This window comes from Pseudorca crassidens, chromosome 11 (assembly GCF_039906515.1).
Source record: "Pseudorca crassidens isolate mPseCra1 chromosome 11, mPseCra1.hap1, whole genome shotgun sequence".
Lineage (NCBI taxonomy): Eukaryota > Metazoa > Chordata > Mammalia > Artiodactyla > Delphinidae > Pseudorca > Pseudorca crassidens.
This window is the reverse complement of record NC_090306.1, coordinates 83,796,848-83,822,764: the sequence shown is the minus strand read 5'-3', so window position 1 is coordinate 83,822,764 and position 25,917 is coordinate 83,796,848. Positions and strand designations below refer to the sequence as shown.

The 25,917-nt window shown below is 42.6% G+C and overlaps 1 protein-coding gene across 21 annotated transcripts in view; it reads left to right on the top strand.

Moving 5' to 3' along the window:
* ANKS1B (ankyrin repeat and sterile alpha motif domain containing 1B) overlaps positions 1-25,917 on the top strand; it is a 1,163,282-nt gene that overhangs the window by 1,126,061 nt on the left and 11,304 nt on the right. For all 21 annotated transcript variants that reach the window (XM_067697640.1, XM_067697639.1, XM_067697638.1 and 18 more), the window contains one exon: positions 6,677-6,814. In XM_067697640.1, coding sequence (XP_067553741.1) covers positions 6,677-6,814 — 138 coding nt within the window. The remainder of the gene's footprint in view (positions 1-6,676; positions 6,815-25,917) is intronic.

Here is a 25,917-nt window from a genome sequence, read left to right as displayed (position 1 = left end):
CCTGGAGCAACTGTCTCTACCCCATTTGCACTTGAAAAACATGAATGGCAATATGTTATCAGCTTATGAGTCTGACGCTCTCTTAGATTAACAGCCTTAGCAGGCTTGGATTCTGACAGTTTCTGAGCAAGTGGTATTTGCCCTGAGAAGTTTCCAGAGTCTTAAGGCTGTCATCCTATGAAGCTGGTGGTATGACTGGGTGCGTCTGTATTAACTGCATCCTCTCTAACCCACTCTCCACCATCAGAGGAAGGAGAGAGCGCTATCGGCCCTGTGGCATTTTGCTTACAGACACATCAAGGGCCCTAGATCTTGATCTCCCAGACTTTGAGGGAATGCTTCCGTTTCAGTGGCCAGTACTTAGATGAGTTATTCATAGATCTCTGCTCACTAATGACTACTCTGGAAATCTAAGCAATGAAAGAGACGCAAAAGATAATTGTGTGAATAAAGGCACTAAATAAAGAAGGCCCGCATTTCTTTCAAGCCCTTGCAGTGTGGTCCTCAGCCTGTTTTCAGAATCCAGAGCAAAGGCAAAGTGCATATGTTGGTAGCAGGTGGAACCAGCCTCTCTGTGACTATATAACAACGTGTGCCTGGCTGTTTTAGGAATTTGGGGACATCGACTTCAACACTGGGGCTGCACAGGGTCCCCATCCCAGTGTCCTGTGACGTAGTGACCTACCCCAGTCTAATGGTGGATAGGGAGAGGGTGGGTGACTCGGGGCCGTGGTCTAGGAGTGTGTGAGAAGCCTAAAGCAGAGAGCTTGTATTAGAAGGTGGAAGAAAGAAACGGTGTAGAGCTGCGTTGGTGGAGTTTGGGGAAGACTGAGAAACACCGCCAGCCAGGGCTGAAGGCCTGGTTTCAGGGGGCACAGAGGAGCCAGTGTTGAAGAGTCTTCCTCAGGTTGTGGTATGAAAGGAACTGTGCTCATCCAGCAGTGTCTGCAGTGGCATCGTGCGTGCCACTTGGTCCTGTACAAAGACCAGCCTCTAAATTAAGACCCACAGCAGGAAAGGAGCAGATTGATAAACTCCAGGTCCTGCTTTCGGTTTGTACCAGAGATTCCTCCCCTGGGAAGCATCTGGGGGGAACCACTTTGATTTGAAGTGAAGGACTTGTGACGCATAGACATCTGTGAAGACCTCACAGTTTGTGGTGCTTGTGAGCACTAAGCCTGTAGTAAGACACAACCAGAAGTCACAGCTTATTGTTCATGTTTGATGCTTTCTTTTTTTTCAGATGCTCATCATTTTTTTTAACTTATATTTATTTATTTATTGGCTGCGTTGGGTCTTCGTTGCTGCACACGGGCTTTCTCTAGCTGTGGCGAGTGGGGGCTACCCTTTGTCGCGGTGCACGGACTTCTCATTGCAGTGGCTTCTTTTGTTGCAGAGCACGGGTTCTAGGCACACAGGCTTCAGTAGTTGTGGCACACGGGCTCAGTAGTTGTGGCTCGCAAGCTCTAGAGCGCAGGCTCAGTAGTTGTGGCGCACGGGCTTAGTTGCTCCGCATTATGTGGGATCTTCCCGGACCAGGGCTCAAACCCATGTCCCTTGCATTGGCAGGTGGATTCTTAACCACTGCGCCACCAGGGAAGTCCCCTGTACTTTATTGTTAACCGGTCCTCTCCTAACCGCCGCATCTCTGTAACCCTACCCTGGTCAGATAGAGGGGGTGTTCATCCTGCACTGGACGTAATCGAAGGCCTCAGACCTTCACTAAGTGACTGCCCTGCAGTCACACAGCTAGCTGGTCATGGAGAAGGACTAAAACTGAACTTTCCCACTCCCTAACCTAACGCTTTTTCACTTTCACTTCATGCGACCTTCCACCAGTCCGTTTGACATGCAGTGGATGCTTAATTAGGTGTTAATGACTTTTCCCCTCCTTTTAGCCCCCATTAGACTGTGTGAAAGATGTACCCTCCAGCAAAGCACTTCTTTCCTTTTACTCTAATATAAAGTACCAGCTTTGGCTGAGTTCATGGGGAAGGGTTAGGTGCCTAGCTGTAAACTTGTAAACCTGTTACCTAGCAACCTGGGAAATGAATTGAATCACTAAACCTGGTAAGAAGGAAGAAGTGGAAAATGATCTTGAATTAAAAATGGAACTTGGATTAGATCTATACTAAAATGTTACAGGTAAATCACACCAGCTTTCTGTAGATCCGTAGCCCAGAGGTACGTCAGCATGGCATTCTGCCAAGAGGGCTGCAACTGCTTAGCTCCAGACCCATCTTCAGATCAGCAGGGTCTCCCAAGAAGCGACACCGTCCGCACATCCAGTGCCTGGCTGGGTTGCATTTTGCCTTCCTGCTGTGACCCCCTCCTCAGTCTTCTCATCCAGCTAGATTAGGAACAATGCAGTGCCTGGGTTGGTTTGTTAGTTTGTTTTTAATTTATTTATTTTATTTATTTTTGGCTGCGTTGGGTCTTCATTGTTGTGCGTGGGCTTTGTCTAGTTGCGGCGAACGGGGGCTACTCTTCATTGTGGTGCGCGGGCTTCTCATTGCGGTGGCTTCTCTTGTTGTGGAGCACGGGCTCTAGGCACTCGGGCTTCAGCAGTTGTGGCACATGGGCTCAGCAGTTGTGGCTCGTGGGCTCTAGAGCGCAGGCTCAGTAGTTGTGGTGCACGGGCTTAGTTGCTCCACAGCATGTGGGATCTTCCCGGACCAGGGCTCGACCCGTGTCCCCTGCATTGGCAGGTGGATTCTAAACCACTGCGCCACCAGGGAAGCCCAGTTTGTTTTGAATGTCAGCTTCAAACAGGGCTTATGCTATTTTTTTAGGCACAGATTAACTTGGAACTTTTGCCTAAACAAGTGCCAGTTGTTTTTTATAGCACATGTTTCTAAAAAGCTCAGAGTCAAGTTAAGAGTGTGTGCTGTCCTCATCTGCACCACCCTCTCTGCAGGTCTCCTCCAGGTAGCCCCCAACCAGGCTGCTGCCTCTATGTGGGGTGCTCTCTGGACGGGTGCTGCATTGTCTCCCTCATAAAAGGCCTGGCCTGTGGAGGAGACTCAGAGAAGGGCCCTACCTGTCGTAGTCAGGAGTGAGGGAAGCAGGGAGAGGCCAGTTTCTAGGCCCATCACTTCGTTATCACACCCCCTTCTGAGACCGTCTCTGTTAATTGGCTGAACCAAACAAGTCTCTTCTACACCCACCAGCCAGATACCTCTTTAGCTGTTTCTCTACATGATGAAAGGCAACAGACAAGAAAAAGAACCACTCCCTGCTGAAGGGTACTGAGCTGCCACATTTTCTAGCCAAAGAAGCGACAGGGTGACCCCAGTCCTGGCTTGAGCCTTTTAAAAGCCCTCGTCTCCTTAGAAGGTGCTTAGATATGGAGGCTCAGCTGCATAAAGGCGTCCACTGTAAAGTGAGGAACATCACCTGTACCTCATGATGATGTCAGCTTTTAATGTATGGAGGAGCCACTAATGACAGGGTGGAAAGAATGTATCCTTCCTTGACTTCTCCAAGGAGGAAACTGTGCAGTCTCCATCCTGTCTCCAGCTGTAGTGTCCTTAGTCTTGGAATCGTCGTACACGTGGAGAACTAGCCTCACTGCTCTGCAGAGGTGGGCAGTGCAGACTGATGGCAGTGTCTCAGTGTTGCCTAATGCACATTTGTGTGCCCGATGCACAGTGAGGCTAAGCAAACCGAAGGTCAGAGTTCGGAGCAGAGAAAGGTTTATTGCAGGGCCAAGCAAGGGGAACGGGTGGCGCGTGCCCCCCAAATCTCCAAGCTCCTCAAAGGGTTTCAGCAAAACATTTTTAAAGGCCAGGTAAGGGAGGGGCGTCCCAGGGTATGTGATCAGCTCATGCACAGTTTTCTGATTGGTTGATGGTGATCAATCCTTAGGCACTGGAAGGTCTGGGGGCTACGTGCTCATGATCATCAGTAGTTAATTTCTTCCTTTTTGTGGTGGTTTTGAGCCTCTGAAAAACTCAGGGAATATGCATGAGATACTATTATCTGGGTACTTCTGAGAGGAGGTGCAGCAGAGGACATGAGGGAGGGCTATGTCCTGAGAAGGCCGCTGCTCAGTTACATCAGTAGTGAGATCCCAGGTCCTCACCACATTCTAGCACCACGGATATATTAGGAAGTTCTGTTCAAAATACCTCCCTACACAGTCCATTGCTATGAATTCATTTAAAAGCAAATTTTTAAAGTGCCAATTAGGATGACTGAGTGCCAATAGCGTGAGTTATTCTTAACTGATTGTAGAATGTCTATTAGCTTGCCTTTCCTCTAGTTTAGACCATGGGAACAGAGGAATTAAAGTTTCAGCAGTGGGAGAGGAGGCTGATTTGGGGACATGGAGCAACACAGAGGAGGGCAGGCCTCGGAGTTTAAAAGACAGCCCTGGGCTCCTGGAGATTAGAGAAGAGGGGGCCGGTTTCCAGAAAATTGGGAGGGAGGACCCAGAAAGAGGAAAAATGTCTTAGCACTATAGTAAATTACCACAGACTGGGTTGCTTAAACCATGAATATTTATTTCTCACAGTTTTGGAGGCTGGAAAGTCCAAGATGAAGTCACCAGCAGATTCAGTGTCTGATGAGAGCCCCCATTCCCTGCTTCATAAGTGGCCGTCTTTCTGCTGTGTTCTCACACGGCAGAGAGAGCCAGCTAGCTCTCTTGCCTTGTCTTGTAAAGGCACTAATAGCATTCACAAGAGCTCCACCCTCATGACCTAATCACATCCTAAAGGCCCACCTCCAAGCAGCATCACACTGGGGGGCTAGAATTTCAAGATACAAACTTGGGGAGGATGCAAACATGCGGTTCATAATTAAGAGAGATCTCCAAAGATACACTTTGCCTACTTAACAATTTTTCCCTGGGCCACAGTGCTGTCACACACCACTGAAAATTGTCAGGAGTGACATCTTGTGAATTGGCAAGATTCAGGGAATTCAGTGCAATGAAAATCACAGGGCACTTCACTGTTAACACTTTCCCGAGAAGCTGATCAACCTTATGCTAGTAAAAAAGAAAGTCTCAAGAACACAAAATGCCAATTTAGTTAAAATTTGGAGCCAATGCTCTATTTTCAGTAATAGTGGATCCTGGATAGGTGAGACCAAATCCACAGGCTTCCCGAAGTAATAGCAGCCCCCAATTAAAATGATGGCGGAGGCTCTCAGCACCTGCTAACATACCTATAAGGACCACGCAGAGCTCATTAATTTTAAATTTAAGACTCACCGAGCTCCTAATTTAGTTTTCTCCTTGGAGAAATGCTATCTGGATGCCAGAAGAGGATCGGCACCTTCTATTTTGAAACTCTGTCTTGCGATAGGATGTTACTTGTTTATGGGATTCTGATTTCAATTTGAGTTATTTCTGACAGCGCTGCATGTAGCGTCAACATACAGGGTCACTGTGAAGAACGTCTTAATTTAATTTTCTTTTATGTGTTAATTCTGTAATTGCTTACCAACCACGTAGCTCAGTAGAGTGAGGGGCGTGAAGTACTTGCCAGGGGCGCTGGCAGGAAACGGCGTTTTGTAAGCAATTTTAGGCATTGATGGGTATACATGGAGCATTACATTCGCTCAGGTTATTTAAGACTGTGCAGTTACAAAGTAATTAGGGTAACTAAAGCATTGAGTGTTTTAGATCTATGACAACTGCACAAACATAAATGGGATATTGTGAGGTTAAGAAATGTTTGCATGATTATGTGAAATCTTTTGCTTCTGAAATACATCAGTGTATCAAAAGAAGTTTCTGGCTGGGTTTGCAGCCCAGGTGATGCTCCTTGGTTATTTTGTGCTTCGGGATAATGGTACTTAAACCTTTCCTCAGTTACCTCCCACCGATTATTCTTAGAGGCAAGTTGGGATGAGGGGGCTGGCAGGGAGATGGCTTGAAAAAGTGCTAGCCGAGAGAAAAAATGAAATTATGTTCAACCAGTGAGAGAGAGGTGGGGCTGAGAGGTATTGCAACATCAGGCCCAGTTCCACTACCTGCCCTGCATAACTTACACTGTCTGAGTACTGGTTTCGCCACCTGTGAGCTGATGATGAGGATAACCACAGCACCACTCATAATGATACACAGCGGGTATAGTTAGCAAAGCGTTGTCATCCACGGGGCGCTGCATCTAGCATGCAGCGTGGTGTTTCCCTCATCCCACCCTTACACCTTAGTCTCCACGGAGTCTTCATGAGAGAGCGCCTTGACGCGCCCTCGCCTACCTGCCTTGGCTCTGAGGAGCTAGGGGCCAGGCACAAGACAACAGGTAAAAGATGGTGAGGGATCAGCCTCCCGGCAGGCAGAACAACATGGCAGGTGATCCTTTCCAGACAGAGTTAGCAGGAGGCGGCGCTGACTCTACATGGAAAATGGAAACAGTGAAATGCTTAGTAGTTACTATTTTTTTAAAGTGTCTGCCACCCAGACTGCTTCTGCACACAGCACCATGTGAGAACTGCTGCTCCAGGACAGGACTATTTTAGGTTGTTTTTAATTAAACGAAAGCATTCCTTCCAGACCTGGTGTACCTTTGCCCACAGATAGTGTGTTGAATCACTTTGAATGTTGCTGCTCTAGAACATTCTAGGACGAGGGAAAGCAACTGCTTCCCAGATCATTTGCCTTGGTTCTAAAATATGCTGGTTTGCAGAGGAAAACAACGGTCGTTTGTGTCATTTCTTCCAGAACATAATTGCTGAACATGAAATTCGTAATATCTCCTGTGCTGCCCAGGACCCAGAAGACCTCTCAACATTCGCTTATATCACAAAAGATTTGAAGTCCAATCACCACTACTGTCACGTGTTTACTGCCTTCGATGTGGTGAGTAGCTACCCTCTTTGGACAAGCTAAGTATTTCCCTGAATATACCTGGACGTTATTGAAAGCCCAGCTTGCAATTTAGGTGCTTGGCTTGTTTACCAAGTTTTAAGGTATACCTGGTGTAAGGTATTTTGCAGACTCAGCTTTTCTGAGTTTTTTCTGTATTTTCGTTCATTCATTAAATTTAGAACTCCACTTCTATCCAGTATGTGAAATGTCATTGCTCAGTTACTAACCTCACTTTTCATATCAGACGAGTTCCTTTCTTTCTCTGGTACCAAAATATAGTAAATGTCTTCCAGCCTTTCTGTTCCTTTGCTATGTCTGCTGGTTTCTTCGGTAGCCACTTCTAAGTAGTAGGGCATGATAGTCTAGGTTTGTTTGGAGGAAAAATAAATTCAGTGCTTCATACAATATTTGTGGTTTTCTATATTGAATAGTAGTTAAATTAGACATTTATAAATAATAATTGGGAACAGCAAGGTTTGGTTCATTTGAATATGGCCCGTATTCAGAAGTTAGTCTTGTAATGACGTCCTTATGGTGTTACACACCTATAGTCCTGTTTGTCATTATGTCTAAAAACTAGCCCATATATTACAAACTTGGAAAATGGAAGCAATTCTAGAAAATAACAAGTATTCCTTCTTGTACCTTCAGGATGGTACAAATTGCTCGAGGATAACTCTATTTTAGTACATTGGGCATTCTAGATTTGAAGCAGACAGAACAGAGACAGCTACAACCATGAAATAATTTGTAATCAGAAGAATTCTAAAATGTCACTTTAATATGACAGTTCTGCTCTGCTCAAGTTTTGAGATACACACGTTTAAAGAATTACACAGAAACTGCAGTATAATAGATTCTTGAGAGGCCACAGTTCAATGTCATGGGCAAGACTGCTTGAAGCAATCGTTTTTAGTTCTGACAAACTCCCATGGACCAAGGACCACAGTAACCCAGAATTTACCCCATCCTAAGGGATGTTAGGCTCATGCCCAGAACGTTGTATCAGGCTGCGTGTGGCCCATCCCTTTCAAGTTGTGAAGATTGAAAACAGGAAAGAATGCTGTGTGCCTTTAATTTTTTTTTCTATTTTGAGAGGCATGAGGAGAATAATATACAGGTGGTCTGTGTTAACAGTAAGGACTGCAAAGCCAAACCCTCAAAGGCTGCTCTAGATAGCTCTGGATGTGTTTGTTTGCATGGGATCAACAGTGTTGATTAAAACCATGTCAGCATTTAGGTTTCTGGTGCCTTAGACATAACTTGCCATTCTTGTGAAATGCAATTGTTTCTTTTTTTAAGCATTTTTAAAAATATATTTATTTATTTGGTTGCACCAGGTCTTAGTTGTGGCAGGTGGGCTCCTTAGTTGTGGCATGCAGGCTTCTTAGTTGCAGCATGCATGTGGGATCTAGTTCCCTGACCAGGGATCAAACTTGGGCCCCCTGCATTGGGAGCTCGGAGTCCCAACCACTGCATCACCAGGGAAGTCCCGCAATTGTTTCTTAAAACAGCGAAATTCCATTCTATCCACATACATTTTGGTTTGCATGATACCCCTTTCTCTGGGATTTGCCTTGGTGTCATAGAAAGAACAGGCTGCTCAGAGTTCACATCCCAACTCGCTGCCTGCTCCCTGGTCTTAGACGAGTTGCAGGACTTTTCTGAGTCCTGATTTCCTTTGTCTATAAAACAGGCACAGGGATTGTACCTTACAGGTTTTCTTTGGGATTGGAATGAAGGAACGTATGTAGAGCGTTCATAAATAATGCATGTTCAGTGTTTGCTTCCCCCGCACCACCTCTTCTCTCTCCTTGCCTGCTGACCTCACAGTTCACAGCCTGGACTTTTTCTGCTAAAAGACATAAGATAGATTTTCTAGAAGTGTACTTATGGTCCGAAGTTTTCCCACTGCCCTTGTGAAAGAATTGAAAAAAATAGAAGAAAAAATAAATAAAATAGAAACAATAGAAAGAAAGCATAGATTCTGTAGGCCTTCTATTGGTATATTGCATCTATATCGTGTTTTCATTGAATGTCAACATTAGTATTCCAGTATTGTCAGGATGAATTCCACCCTGCCCTTGGGTATTGCAGCATTTCTTTCTAAATTGGTTTTAGAGTAATATATAATTTGCCTTCATAAGGCTATCCAAAACATTGTTCTCTATTGAAGCTAAAAATGATGCCCATGGGCCATCTGGCCTCTTGAGTTTTTCAAGCGTGTGTATATGCGACGCCAGGATACAGAAGTGAAATGTGGGGGAAAACAGTCAACTGTTTAGTTTTAAGATCAACATGATGTTCCTGATACATTTGGAAAACAAGCGGAGAATTGCTTCACCTTTTGTTTTTCATCCAGATGTTTGATTTAACGTAGACGTTCACTAGGTTAGGAGTCTGGTTTCAGCTCCAGAGGATTTTCGTCTTACATCACAAATCCACCATTTTAATCCTCTCTAGGTGAACAGTTTGTTTAACTTCAAAAATAGTAACAAAGGCCACCAGCCTTAACGTGGGCCTTCGAGCAATTTTGAGATGCACCAGGCTTTGCTTGCACTAAAAAAACCTCTTTGAGCGTGGATTTTGTATCTTTATGTAGGGCAGTTCAATATTCAGTCCAGTCTCAAAGCCTTAAAATTCTTTTGGTATGAACCAGTCCCCCAGGCTGCCCAAATGGCAAAAGAAAAGGAAAGAATACCTTAAGTATACATTTAGTCTTTCAGCTGATGTGTATGAGTACATGCACATTTTTAATTGCAGTTATTGCTACTTTGACCTGTAGATCTTTTATGGGTCACAGGAAGTTTTTATGAATATTTCTTATCACCAAGAAAACCCAATGATGTCTAGGAGGCTTCCAGTTTACGGAGAGTCGGATTTGAAATTCAGAGCCTTTTTTCCATAGAAATCCTGCGGTCTTGGAAGGGAGGCCCAAGCCCCCCTACTCATAAGAGCACGTGAATTTAACGTAGTTCCTTGACTCTGGGACCTTGCGGAGCCCTTCATAGGCTCAGACACCGGGAGGGGGTGGAGTGAACCTGGCTTCCCAAGTTCATTTGGCCGTGGTAGCCTCTTTTGGGGAGAGCTTCTCACGGAGGTGGGGTTCTGCAGAACACACTTCAGGAAATGTTACGCTTTATCTTCTCTAAGCTTGTTTCCATGACTTAGAATCTATGCTAAATTCAGCTTGTGATATTTTCAGTTTTTAATGACAGGTAGATGAAAATTTTAAAAGACTAGAGCAGAAAGGGAATTAGGGTTCCCAAGAAAAGCCAGTATGTACCTACCGGCGCGCTCCAGACCTACTCTGCATTCTAGATTCACTATGGTGGCAGCTGATTTCTAGTCACCTCCCCAGTGGGACACATCTCATCCACTACAGAACAAGAGGCTGCCCGATCTCCACCTTCCAGGCAGTGAAAACTTGGGGGAAGAGAGTAGGACCGTGTAGGAAAAAAGAATGTGTTACAAGACCAGGAGTTGTCAGGCTTAAAACAACGGATTCAGCTTTTCTCTTCTCCACTCTTATCTCAAATGAATGAAGGGGAAATCCATGCTGCTGAGATGACAAGAGGGAGAATGAGTATTTCAGCGGCCACCAGATCCCAAGGCTGCAGTGATCATCCTTAAAAGGCCACCGTAGGAAAGAGATCGATACAACCTAGATCATTTGGCAACTCTCATCTTCTATGTATTATTCACTCCGTCTAGATTTCTAGGACATAGAATGGAGATAGGTAGATTAGAAAGATTTTGATGCATTCTCTGCGAGACTGTCAGATTTATTTTAAAAATCTGGGAGGGACCTCATTCCCTAGTTCTAAAATACGAAAGGTTTATTTTGTTTAAATAGCATTAAAAGCCATGACTGCCGCTAAACCCTGGCTAATTCTCACTTCTCTATAAAGAACATGTTTGCAGTCTTTGATAATTTTAACCATGCTCATTTTTCTCTTACTTGCACCTCCCAAATCCTGTCATCTTCAGTGTGTACGGCTTAGACTGGTTGTGGAATGTGTAGAGAATGTCAAAGTCTTGATGCCGGTGGGCGGTGCGTGGGGGAGACGAGGCTCCCTCTTTCCTGTGCCTTCTTGCCTGAATGTGGGCCGTGAAAGGATCTAAACTGGAGAAACAGATGACAAAATGCAGGAAACCATGGTCCGCAGGGGGACAGCATTTTATAGTCGTTTCCATCGCTAGGGACCAGCAAACCTAAGCGCAGGGGAAGAACACCAGAGTCGACCACTCTGTCATAATCAGTCTAATGAAAGTGAGATTCCGGAGCCCTTTAATTTTCTCCAGTTTTATTGAGATAAAATTGACATATAACACTGTATTCATTTTAGATGTACAGCATAAGGATTTGATATATGTATTGCTGCAAAATGATCAGCACAATAAGTTAGCATCCGTCACCTCACACAGTTACACATTTTGTGTGTGTGTGTGATAAGAACTTTAAGATCTACTCCGTCAGCAACTTTCAAATGTACAATACAGGCATACCTGAAAGATACTGCAGGTTCTGTTCCAGACTACTGCAATGAATCGAATATCACAATAAAGCAAGTCACATGAATTTTTTGGTTTCCCAGTGCATATAAAAAGTATGTGTACACTGCACTGTAGCCTGTTATGTGTGCAATACCATCATGTCTAAAAAAACAATGTACATGCCTTAATTTAAAAATGCTTTATTGCTAAAAAATGCTAACCATCATCTGAGCCTTCAGCGAGGCATAATCTTTATGTAACGGTAACATCAAAGGTCTGATCACAGTTCACCATAAGGAATATAATCATAATGAAAAAGTTTGAAATCTTGCCAGAATTACCAAAATGGGACACAGAAACACAAAATGAGTAAATGCTGTCAGAAAGCTGGAGCCAGTAGACTTGCTCAATGCAGGGTGCCACAAGCCTTCAATTTTTTAAAGTAGCAGTATCTTCAAAGTGCAATAAAACGAGGTACGCCTGTACGGTACTGTTAACTATAGTCACCATGCTGTACATTGCATTCCTAGGACTTATTTGTCTTATAACTGGAAGTTTGTGCCTTTTGACCACTTTCACCCATTTCTCCCTTTCTTAAACTCGGAGATTCTTTTCGTGGAGTAGCGTAGGGTTCCGAATGGAAAGTACTTATGGCTTATGTTGCAGAGATTGTCCCACAGAGTGGGAATTTACAAGTGCAAAAGAACTTCCGTTATCGTTGATGTTAGTTGACCTCTGACAATGAAATTAATACTGTACGTGGAACTAGGTGGTCTCTTTCATTCTGTTTCTCCTTTTCTCCAACTGAAAATGGCCCTCAACCTGTTGGACTATGATACTATGAAAATAAATGGCAATGTAAGAAAATGCTGAAGTGCATAGAGCCCTTAAGATGGGACTGTCACACTCCCTGGCTAGTCTCCCACTTACAAAGTAGCAACGTACACTTAAGTAGAAGCCTTTCCCTGGCCCCTTGCAGCAGCTGAAACTCATCAAGTCAGTGGCAGGAGTGACGGAATAAAAATGGCACTTTGCTGGTGGTCCAGTGGTTAAGACTCTGCGCTCCCAATTCAGGGAGCCTGGGTTCGATCCTTGGTCTGGGAACTAGATCCCGCATGCTGCAACTAAGACCCAGTGCAGCCAAATAAATTAAAAAAAAAAAACAAAAAAAAACACGGCAGCACTCCCAGTCCTGTGGCCGTTATATACCACCTCCTCCCCCGCCCAAAAAAAAAAAATAGATTAACACTGCTGCTGGGTTACATTTATCCATACCTCCTCTCCGTTGGCATAAACTGTTGAGAATTAACTAAGCCATAAAGCCAAAGGTGGGTGAATATTAAGAGAATAATTGTCACTCTTTTTTCCTCTCATCCCTATTTTTTTGAGGGTTGAGGGGGATGGATGTTATCAGAGCTTTAAATCAATCCCATTTTCTATGAAGTTAGAAAGAAAGTAGTCATTCTGACTTTTTTCACAGGTGGTTTTGCAGCATTCGTACATGTATTCGTTATAGCCCCCTCCCAAAGAACTGGAAATCAAATGTCATGTCTAGGGGTGACGCCTTTAGAATCAGCCTGGTTTTGAATCCCAGGTCGGCATCTCTTAGTTTCATAGTTTGGGCAAGAATGCCTGTAATCCTCAGTCTCCTCATCTATAAAATAGAGATAACAGCAGTACCCGCTGCCTAGGGTCACTGTAAGGATTCGGTGAGATGACACACGTCCGTGTCTAGCACACGTTCAGTCAGTCTTAGCTTCTAAGGGCAGGAGAGCAGCACCAGCAGTTACGGGGCTGGTTCTGTTCTTTCCTGTCAGACCTGTGTGAGGATTTATGTCCCAGTTTTCGGTTTGCAACGTACATTTGATGCGGCGGTATCCCACACCTGAGATGAAAAGTCCAAGTCTGCATAAAATATATTTCTACATGTATTGAGTGCCTGCCGTGAGTCAGGCACACCACACTGCTCTCCAGGATGCCTGAGTTCAGAGGGAGAAGCAAGGACATAACCAATGGTTGCAGTAAAATCCTGTCTGTGCCCTCCTGCAGTTTTGCTGGCCCCAGCAGGGTGAGGGCTCCCAGAGGAGAGGGACACAGGGGCTGGAAGCTGAACGTTGAGTTTGTATGAACATGTGGGCATCTTGGAGGCCTGACAATTCATTAATGCACTTTGGAAAGATGAGGTGAGGCATTAGGCAGTCGTCTGCCATAAGCAGAGAAAAAGTCATTTTTATCACCTGTCTTGTCCATTTGAGAAAGATGTTCAACAAGCATTAAAATTTGGTAGGTAAGAAGCGTCTTGAATGTGATAAATGCCCCTTTGGAGGTATCACAAGTTGGCAGAGGGTTTACTGTAGCTTCCACTAGGGGCTTTTACTTTTGAAGAGTGGCGAGGAGTTGAAATCCAGCAAATCTCTCTTCTGCACACCCTTTCCCCAAGTCCCTGCCAAGTAACAGGACAAAGACGGATCGTGTTCCCCTTCTGCCCTGGCAGGCCAGCCCCTCCAGCATGGGTGTGAGAGGTCTGCTGTCCAGCCACCGTAGGCTGTGGTTCCATGTGGACAGGCGACCACCGGGCGTGAGTACATGATTGCTATAGGGAACCTGTAACTTTATAAGAAAGACTTTCTTGGTCTTTCACGGAGCTGATGACACTCATGTACTTGGGGTGAGGCATGACGTGAAACCTTAGCAGATGCAGTGGAATGCTCTGCCACCTTTAAAAATCTGGTTTTTGAAGACCATTTAATGGCATGCAAAAACCATTCATGATTTAATGTTGCGTGAAAAAGTGACTCATGAAACTGCGTGTAAATATCATTCTAATTTTGTTTTTAAATTCACATAAATATTCATATAGCTTATAAAAGTATTTGTGCATATATACAAATGTAAGAGGAAAAGAAACCAAAATGTAGCAGCGGCTATATCCCAGCAGTAGAATTTTGCAGGTGATTTTTAATTTTCTTCTTTATGTATTTTCAAAAATTTCTCCATGTACCCCCGTTATATTTAGAGAGAAATATTAATTTCATTATTCTTTTAGTTAGCTGGAATTAGCCCTAAAGAAACTATCTGCATTTTATCCAGTTGCTGTGTCAGCCCTGGGCTAGATAGGCATCTTAGCAGAATTCCTGATACTTACTTCTAAATGCTGAAGACCTGTGATTGGGCAGTATTTGTTTCTATAAATATAATCAAGACTTAATCACTGACTTGTACTTGAGAGAACTAAGTAGGTAGAGCTAAGGAATGTCAATGAATTCTGTGAATATGGCCAGAATATTCTCAGTTATTTTTGCCTCAAGACGTGGATGAAGCAAGTTGTAGATGAAACCTACCCTGGCTCTTAAAAAACAAGATGTACAAGCAAAATACAGCCAGAGGAGAAACGTGGCTTCTTTCTGGAGGCCCCACCATAGACCCGTATTGAAAACGCTTTATCTTTACGCCCAAAGGGCGTGCCCTGCACTGGTTCAGCATTTATTCAGCCAGGGTCTACCTGTGGAGAGAAAATAGAAGGGAAGAATCCGCTGTGGCCATCCACAGGCAACCGTATCTTACCCTTGAGGTGCAAGTCCTCTTATCTTAGGAACCTACCGGACAGCGTCCTTTTTTCAGTTCCTCCAACATTTATTGCACACCTGCTATGTCCTAAGCCCTAGAGATGCAGTCAAATGAGAGGAGAGCCCTCAAGGAGCTCAGCCGGCTGGGGCATTTGGATCTATAAAGAGAAAATCCTAATAAATGCTTTACAGTCAGTGGAGCTGTGCCCATCTGAGCAGGGGCACCTGGCACAGCCTGGGGTGTCGGGGAAGGGGATTCAGAGCAGGCTCCTGGAAGACGTAATACCCCAGGTGAATCTTCAAGGTTGAGCAGTAACTCACCAGGCCAAGGGGGAGGTGGGGAACGGGCATATTGTTAAGAATGAAAGCCATTTAATAATAGACAAAATACTTGGCCATTTAGAATAGTTTTGGGGTGAGCGTTGCTGTGGGGACATCCCCTGTGGTGAAAGCCAGCCCCGTGGTCACTGCACTTCTGTGCACTGGCTGGTGGATTGTTGAGACCTGCAGTCCAGGCTTTGGAGAATGTGCTACTATTTAACATGGCATCAGCTATACATACACCTCTAAACTGAAGCTGTTGTTGGTTGGGTAAAAGACAGACAACAGCGTCTAATCAGAGAACCCTGGAGCTCCCAGTGGAGAGGGACCTAAAGGTCACCAGGACCAGACCCCCTGTCAGTGTCATCTCCTCAGTGGCAATGATAGGTACAGAGGCAGGCAGCCCAGGGCAGACTTAGCCCATGCAGGTGATCCAGGCATGGTCTTTACTCCCTGACACTGGTGTAGTAGACCTCTGAGGATCCTCTTAACACCCCGGGCTTCTTTGCACGGATACAGCCCTTTTTTCCTTGAATGTCTGTTTGCACCCTCTTCAGGTGCGGATAGCCTCTGCCGACCTCAGGAATTGCTTCTGCCGGCCCCCGGGAGCCAAAGAATATTCAGGTCCTGTAGCATTCTGAGACTATGGAATACAATTATTTGTTCCTTCAATTTTAGTCACTAAAATGTGGTGTGTTTTTGGTTTTTTGTTTTTTTTTTAATGCTAATGGAAAGTACCTGCAGGCAGATCAGAATGGTCCACTTGTAAACAGCAGCCTCCCAGCCTAAGCCGGCACGGCCACTCTCCCTGTGCTGTCCCCTCTCTCCTCAGCACACTTCCGCCTTTGTCACTTTAACCAGATGATGTGAGACTCGTGTCTGATGTACCTTGTCAGCCATTTTTTCAGTAAGGGGTTAAACAAAATAAGCTGTCGAATAAATGTTTAAGTGAACAAACAACCACCATTTATACTATACCTCCTTCCATAAAGGACTTAAGGCAGCCTACATGAATAGGTATGTTAAATCTGAAAATATAGATACACGTGGATCTGAAGTAGGGAAAATACACACTAAAAAGAAGATCAAGACCCAGGGGAAAGTTTTAACATCAACATGCCGACCACAGAATTCTACATTGTTACAAGAACTGAGCCACAGATTTAGCTCTGAGCTTCCTGAAGGTCAAGGCAAGTAGGAAAACACAGTCATTACATGCTTGATATTTCTTGGGTGAGGATACCCCATCCTCTCAGAAGACAAAACTTCAGTGAGAGTGATTCTGAAAGAACTTTTTTTTTTAATTGAAGCATAGTTGATTTACAGTTTCCGGTGTACAGCAAAGTGATTCAGTTATATATATATATATATATATATATATATACACACGTATATATCTATTCTTTTCCATTATAGGTTATTACAAGATATTGAATATAGCACCCTGTGCTATACAGTAGGTCCTTGTTGTTTATCTATATTATATATAGTAGCGTGTATCTGTTAATCCCAAATTGCTAACTTATCCCTCCTTCCCCCTTTGGTAACCATAATTTTGTTTTCTATGTCTGTGAGTCTATTTCTGTTTTGTAAATAAGTTCATTTGTATCATTTTTTTAGACTCCACATATAAGTGATATCATATGATATTTGTCTTTCTCTGACTGCACTTAGTATGATAATTTCCAGGTCCATCCATGTTGCTGCAAATGGCATTATTTCATTCTTTTTTATGGCTGAGTTATATTCCATTGTATATATATACCACATCTTTAACCATTCATCTCTCAATGGACGTTTAGGTTGCTTCCATGTCTTGGCTATTGTAATAGTGCTGCTGTGAACATTGGGGTGCATGTAACTTTTCAAATAAGAGTTCTCGTCTTTTCCAGATATATGCCCAGGAGTGGGATTGCTGGATCATATGGTAACTGTATTTTTAGTTTTTTGTAAGGAACCTCCATACTCTTCTCCATAGTGGCTGCACCAATTTACATTCCCACCAACAGTGTAGAAGGGTTCCTTTTTCTCCACACCCTCTCTAGCATTTATTATTTGTAGACTTTTTAATGATGGCCATTCTGACTGGTATGAGGTGGTACCTCATTGTAGCTTCGATTTGTATTTCTCTAATAATTAGTGATGTTGAACATCTTTTCATGTGCCTGTTGGCCATCTGTATGTCTCCTTTGGAGAAATGTCTGTTTAGGTCTTCTGCCTGTTTTTTGATTGGGTTGTTTGTGGTTTTTTGATACTGAGCTGTATGAGCTGTTTGTATATTTTGGAATTAATCCCTTGTCGGTCGCACTGTTTGCAAATATTTTCTTCCATGCTGTAGGTTGTCTTTTAGTCTTGTTTATGGTTTCCTGTGCTGTGCAAAAGCTTTTAAGTTTAATTAGTCCCATTTGTTGCTTTTGCTTTTGTTTCCATTACTCTAGGAGATGGACCCCAAAACAATATTGCTGTGATTTATGTCAAAGAGTGTTCTGCCCGTGTCTTCCTCTAGGAGTTTTATAGTACCTAAGAGTTTATAGTATACGGGTCTTACATTTAGGTCTTTAACCCATTTTGAGTTTATTTGTGTATATGGTGTTAGAGAATGTTCTAATTTCATTCTTTTATATGTAGCTGTCCAGTTTTCCCAGCACCACTTATTAAAAAAAGACTGTCCTTTCTCCATTGTATATTCTTGCCTCTTGTTGTAGATTAATTGAGAAGTGTGGGGGGTTATTTCTGGACTCTCTATTCTGTTCCATTGACCTATGTGTCTGTTTTGTGCCAGTACCATACTGTTTTGATTACTGTAGCTTGTCATATAGTCTGAAGTCAGGGAGCCTGATTCCTCTAGCTCCGTTCTTCTTTCTTTCTTTCTTTTTTTTTTGTATTGGCTATTTGGGGTGTTTGGTGTTTCCATAGAAATTTAAATTTTTTTTCCAGTTCTGTGAAAAATGCCATTGGTAATTTGATAGGGATTGCACTGAATCTGTAGATTGCTTTGGGAGGTACGGTCATTTTAACAATATTGATTCTTCCAATCTAAGAACATGGTATATCTTTCAATCTGTTTGTGTCATCTTCAATTTCTTTCATCAGCATCTTACAGTTTTCGGAGTACAGGTGTTTTGCCTCCTTAGGTAAGTTTATTCCTAGCGATTTTTTTGTTTTGTTTTGTTTTGTTTTTGATGCAATGGTGAAAGAACTTTTTGTCCTGGGTCTCCAGGAGGGGATATTGTGTGATGGTGTCTTCACCAACATTCATATGCTGAATCTCCAAAACACAAGATGGTTCCTCAGAGGGTCCTCCAGTGAAAGTGGAGGCAGAACACCAACAGACTCATGAAAGCAATAGGGCAGGACAGCCCAGTGGCACAAAACACTGTCTTATCTAAAGTCAGATCTGGGTTTGAATCCTGGCTGTGCCCCTGACTAGCTGTGTGAACTTGGCCAAGTTAATCAATCTTACTAATCATGAGTTTCTCACACATAAAATGGGGATGATAATTCCTCCTCTACAAGGTGGTTGTGAGGGTTAGATAATCCACGTCAGGCCCTTAGCTGGTCTCTGGGGTGTAGTTAACAATGTCATGTAGTAGCTGCTGCTACCACTGCGTTATCATCTGTATGAGAGGAAGTAGAATGTGGTTCACATTGACAGGTGGTCCGATTTGGTGCAGGGATCAAACCTAGCACGGCTACAAAACTGGACTGACTGCATGTCCATAAGCTAATGTCCACATAGAACATTTTCTGCTGGGTCTGATAGAAATTGGACAGAAGAGTCAACTCTTTGCTCTGGACTTGGAGTAGAGGCATTGGGTTTCCAGGTTAAAGGAAGAACTGAGTATTCTAAAATTCAGCTGAGCAGATGCTGGAATTGACATCCAATACAAAAACTGACCAAATGGATGGCCAGCCCCACTAGTACCTGGGGGTGAGCCATGGAAACACCAGAAAACAGGGCCTGGATTTTGCCTGGAAAACAGTTCCAAACCCTCTCTGCCAAAGAAGGAAAAGGCAGGTGATGGATAAAGAATAAGATTATTTTGAGCTAGAAGATTTCCTCTTATTTTTAATGCTCAAAATGCAAAAGCTTATTATTTTTTATGATTGTAAAATTATTCGTCATTTGAATAAAGTTCAAAACATACAAAGAAGTATAAAGAAGAGAAAATTTGTCCACGATCTTAACACTTAGTGATAACCACTAGTAACGTTTTGATATATACTGTTTTCTATGCACATAGACAGATACCATCTGTGTACATATACATAATTTTTACTGAGTCTTGTAACCAGTTTTTTAAATGCCTCCATTTTCATTTTAAATGGCTGCCTGGTATCTCACTGTGTAGATCTATGTAGTATACTTAATCAGTTCCCTATTGGGGGAAATTTTTAAACTACGATGAATGTTCTTGCAAATATGCCATTGAACCCTTGAGCCCAAGAGATTTTCAAACCAGGAGTTTCCAACACAGAAAAATCCTAGTGATGAGCCAATTAATACAAATTAATTACCTGGGTGCCCAGAGTTTTCCCTAGGGGACAGATTGCCTAAAGCCTATGCTTCAGTTATTCTAACACCAAAATGATGAGTGTGCTGGGTACAGCCTCGGTGACTAGGATGCAGGAGAACAATGGGGTACACCTCTTTGTCTCATCATGAGCCCCCTCTCCCTGACATCATTCAGGGAGCACTTCCTGGACACCTGTTAGAAGCCAGGCACCAGGGACTCAGCCCCTGACACAAGGAAGTAGCTCAGTAAATATCCGTGGTGATTGATGTTCAACTGCCAGTCCTGACTGCCTTAAGAAGCTCACAGTAAATACAGGCTGGCCTACAGATCGATCTAGTTTGCATAGAAAAACAAGTTTGCATCCCTGGATTACATTCAGAATCTGTCCTTAAAATATGATGGTCCTGCAAATACCTCTAATGTAGCAATTCTTAATCCACAGATCAAAATCCCAGGGGGAGAAGGGAAGGGCTTTGGAGATTGTAATGTGCCCCCATTGAATTGGGATTCCCTGCCTCCACCCTAAAGAGCCTCCATTGGAGAGGGAGTGTTGCCTTTCCTCCCTCACATCACCCCTCATCATGGGAGGGGCAGGGCCACCAGCTGAGAATCCCTGTGCTAAGGGTTCAGGGTTCACGTCAAATCATAACACCCTCTGCCTGGAGACTGGTCCAGGCATGAGACCCTCACTGCAGCCAAGATGCATCCACCACCCAGGAGCTTCTGTATTTAATGTTTTTAAGTTGTTTGTTTTTGTTTTTGTTTGTTTTTTTTTTAGCAGTTTGCAGAAGTCTATTTATTTTTTTATTGAAGTATAGTTGATTTACAATGTTGTGTTTCTGGTGTACAGCAAAGCGATTCAGTTATACATATTTTTTTCATTATAGTTTATTACAAGATATTCAGTGTAGTTCCCTGTGCTATACAGTAGGTCCTTGTTGTTTATCTGTTTTATATATAGTAGCGTGTATCTGTTAATCCCAAATTCCTAATTTATCCCTCCCCCTCCTTCCCCTTTTGGTGACCATAAGTTTGTTTTCTTTGTGAGTCTGTTTCTGTTTTGTAAGTAAGTTCATTTGTATCATATTTTATATTCCACATATAAGTGATATCATATGGTATTTGTCTTTCTCTGACTTCACATAGTATGATAAGCTCTGGGTCCATCCATGTTGCTGCAGATGGAATTATTTCATTCTTTTTATGGCTGAGTAGTACTCCATTGTATATATAAACACCACATTTTCTTTATCCTTCCATCTACTGATGGACATTTAGGTTGCTTCCATGTCTTGGCCATTGTAAATAGTGCTGCTATGAACATTGGGGTGCATGTATCTTTTCAAATTCGAGTTTTCTCCAGATATATGCCCAGCAGTGAGATTGCTGGATCACATAGTAACTGTTTTTAGTTTTTTAAGGAACCTCCATACTGTTTTCCATAGTGGCTACACCAATTTACATTCTCACCAACGGTGTAGGAGGGTTCCCTTTTCCCCACACCCTCTGCAGCATTTATTCTTTGTAGACTTTTAATGATAGCAATTCTGACCAGTTTGAGGTGGTAACCTCACAGTAGTTTTGATTTGCATTTCTCTAATAATTAGTGATGTTGAGCATCTTTTCACGTGCCTACTGCCCATCTGTATGTATTCTTTAGAGAAATGTCTATTTAGGTCTGCCGAAGTCTTTTTTTTATCATTTATTTTTAATAGAACTTTATTGGAGTATAATTGCTTCACAATACTGGGCTAGTTTCTGTTGTATAACAAAGTGAATCAGCCATATGCCCCCATATGCCCTCCCTCTTGAAACCTCCCTCCCATCCTCCCTATCCCACCCCTCTAGGTCATCGCAAAGCACCGAGCTGATCTCCCTGTACTATGCTGCTGCTTCCTACTAGATAACTATTTTACATTCAGTAGTGTATATATGTCAATGCTACTCTCACTTCACCACAGCTTCCCCCTCCCACCCTGTGTCCTCAAGTCCATTCTCTATGTCTACATCTTTATTCCTGCCCTGCAACTAAGTTCATCAGTACCTTTTTTTGGTTTTTTTTTTTAGGTTACATATATATGCGTTAGCATACGATATTTGCTTTTCTCTTTCTGACTTACTTCACTCTGTGTGACAGACTTTAGGTTCATCCACCTCACTACAAATAACTCAATTTCGTTTCTCTTTATGGCTGAGTGATATTCCATTGTATGTATGTGCCACATCTTCTTTATCCATTCATCTGTCGATGGACATTTAGGTTGGTTCTATGTCCTGGCTATCGTAAATAGTGCTGTGATTAACATTGTCGTACATGACTCTTCTTCAATTATGGTTTTCTCAGGGTATATGCCCAGTAGTGGGATTGCCGGGTCATATGGTAGGTCTATTTTTAGTTTTGTAAGGAACCTCCATACTGTTTTCCATAGTGGTTGTATCAATTTACATTCCCACCAACAGTGCAGGAGGGTTCCCTTTTCACCACACCCTTTCCAGCATTTATTGTTTCTAGATTTTTTTTGATAATGGCCATTCTGACCGGCATGAGGTGATACCTCATTATAGTTTTGATTTGCATTTCTCTAATAATTAGTGGTGTTGAGTCTTTTTATCTTAAGTATAATTCTAAGGTACAGTGATCAAGAGCACAGCCTCTCAGAACACCTGGACTCACACACATCCCAGCTCAGCCAGGTTCTGGCCTCATGAACAAGTTATTTAACCTTCCTGAGCTTAATTCTCTCACATGCAAAACAAGGATGATAATGGCCCCACAGCTGTTTAATATGATAACTCCCACAGGGTTTCTGTTAGGATTAAATGAGATAGTCCATGTGCAACATGGCAAACAGTAAATAATAAATGTTGGCTGGTATTGTCATTAGGGTAAATGTCATTATGAATGATTCTCACAATAATCCACCTGCATGTGTTATTATCCCCATTTTAAAACAAACAAAAAATAACTGAGGGGCTTCCCTGGTGGCACAGTGGTTGAGAGTCCGCCTGCCGATGCAGGGGACACGGGTTTGTGCCCCGGTCCGGGAAGATCCCACATGCTGCGGAGCGGCTGGGCCCGTGAGCCATGGCCGCTGAGCCTGTGCGTCCGGAGCCTGTGCTCTGCAGCGGGAGAGGCCACAACAGTGAGAGGCCCGCGTACCGCAAAAATAAATAAATAAATAAAATAACTGAGGCTCAGAGCATACTCTTCCCAGTAACTGCCCCCCACACCAGCCCTGAGGACACATGCACACAGGCTTCCTTCTTTCATTGGTGGTCTGTGTAAGGTAGAAAATAATGTCAATTGCCATAATAAGTGTGGTCCCAAAAAGAGACTCATGCTGGAAAGGCCAAGGCAGGTATTTTCCAACAAGCTAGGAGGGGCAGAAGGAGCCAGGGTCAGAGACAACCAGGTTACAGCATTTGAGGGATGAGAGGTAGTGAACATGAAGCTAAATTAGTTTGGATTTATGCCCGAGCAAGGTAGCAACCAGAGATGAGAGTGTGGTCATGCCAACTTGAAAGGACATTCCAGCTCTGTGGTTTGGGCTAGCATGTGAAAGGACTCCTTAGTGCTTACCGTGATGCTGTGACCAAAATGGGTCACAGGCATCAGCCACCTTCCCCGAGGTCGGGGCTGGGAGTGGAGGCTCCGACCTCCTGTGACTATGTACTGTTGCTGTTGTTGTTTATCATTTTATTGAAGTATAGTTGATTTACAGTGTTGTATTCATTTCTGCTGTACAGCAAAGTGATTCAGTTATACATATATATATTCTTTTTCATATTTTTTTCCATTATGGTTTATCACAGGATATTGAATATAGTTCCCTGTGCTATACAGTAGGACCTTGTTTATCCATTCTCTATGTAATAGTTTGCATCTGCTAAACCCAAACTCCCAATCCTTCCCTCCCCCACCCCCTCCCCCTTGGCAACCACAAGTCTGTTCTCTATGTCTGTGAGTCTATTTCTGTTTCACAGATTCCACATATAAATGATATATGGTATTTTTCTCTTTCTTACTTTACTTAGTATGATAATCTCTAGGTCCATACATATTTGCTGCAAATGGCATTATTACATTCTTTTTTATGGCTAATATTCCATTGTGTTGATGTATATATACCACATCTTCTTTATCCATTCATCTGTCAATGGACATTTAGGTTGTTTCCATGTCTTGGCTATTGTGAATAGTGCTGCTATGAACATAGGGGTGCATATATCTTTTCAAATTATAGTTTTGTCTGGATATATGCCCAGGAGTGGGGTTGCTGGATCATATCATGTGGCAACTCTATTTTTAGGGTTTTTTTAATTGAAGTATAATTGATTTACAATGTGTTAACTACTACTATACAACAAAGTGATTCAGTAATACATATATATATATATATATATATATATATATACACATTCTTTTTTTATATTTTTTTCACTCATGGTTTATCATAGGATATTTTTTTAATATTTATTTATTTATTTATTTTGGCTGCACTGGGTCTTAGTTGCAGCATGCAGGACCTTTGTTGCAGCACGTGGGCTTCTTTTTTTTAAATATTATTTATTTATTTGGTTGCACCAGGTCTTAGTTGCGGTAGGCAGGCTCCTTAATTGTGGCATGCATGCGGGATCTCATTCCCTGACCAGGGATCGAACCCGGGCCCCCTGCATTGAGAGCGTGGAGTCTTACCCACTGGACCACCAGGGAAGTCCCTATCATAAAATATTGAATATAGTTCTCTGTGCTATACAGTAGGACCTTGTTGTTTATCCATTCTGTATATTAAAGTTTATATCTGCTAACTGTGACCTCCCATTCCATCCCTCCCCCAACCCCTTCCCCCTTGGCAACCACCAGTCTGTTCTCTATGTCTGTGATTCTGTTTCATAGATAGGTTCATTTGTGTCATATTTTAGATTCCACATTTAAGTGATACCATATGGTATCTGTCTTTCTCTTTCTGACTTCACTTAGTATGATCTCTAGGTTCATCCATGTTTCTACAAATGGCATTATTTCATTGCTTTTTATGGCTGAGTAGTATTCCATTGTATATATGTACCACATCTTTATCCATTCATCTGTCAATGGACATTTAGGGTGTTTCCATGTCTTGGCTATTGTGAATAGTGCTGCTGTGAACATTGGGGTGCATGTATCTTTTTGAATTACAGTTTTGTCCGTATATATGCCCAGGAGTGGGACTGCTGGATCATATGGTAGCTGTTTTTAGTTTTTTAAGGAACCTCCATACTGTTCTCCATAGTGGCTGTACCAATTTACATTCCCACCAACAGTGTAGGAAGGTTCCCTTTTCTCCACACCCTCTCCAGCATTGTTATTTGTAGACATTTTAATGATGACCATTCTGACCTCTGTCAGGTGGTACCTCATTGTAGTTTTGATTTGCATTTCTTTAATAATTAGTGATTTTGAGCATCTTTTCACGTGCCTATTGGCCACCTGTATGTTGTCTTTGGAGAAATGTCTATTTAGGTGTTCCGCCCACTTTTCAATTGAGTTGTTTGTTTTTTTTGTTATTGAGTTGTATGAGAAGTTTGTATATTTTGGAAATTAAGCCCTTATTGGTCACATCATTTGCAAATATTTTCTCCCAGTCTGTAGGTTATCTTTTTGTTTTGTTTATGGTTTCCTTTGCTGTGCAAAACCTTATAAGTTTGATTGGGTCCCATTTGTTTATCTTTGCTTTTATTTCTATTGCCTTGGGAGACTGGCCTAAGAAAACATTGGTACAATTTATGTCAGAGAATGTTTTGCCTGTGTTCTCTTCTAGGAGTTTTACGGTGTCATGTCTTATATTTAAGTCTTTGTGTATAATGTGAGGGTATGTTCTAATCTCATTGATTTGCATGCTGTTGTCCAACTTTCCCAACACTACTTGCTGAAGATACTGTCTTTTCCCATTGTATACTCTTGCCTCCTTGAAGATTAATTGACTGTAGGTGTATGGGTTTATTTCTGGGCTCTCTATTCTGTTCATTGATCCATATGTCTGTTTTTATGCCAGTACCACACCGTTTTGATTACTGTAGCTTTGTAGTGTTGCCTGAAGAGTTGGGAGGGTTATGCCTTCTGTTTTGGCAATTCTGGGTCTTTTATGGTTCCATATAAATTTTAGGATTATTTGTTCTATTTCTGTGAAAAATGTCATGGGTAATTTGATAA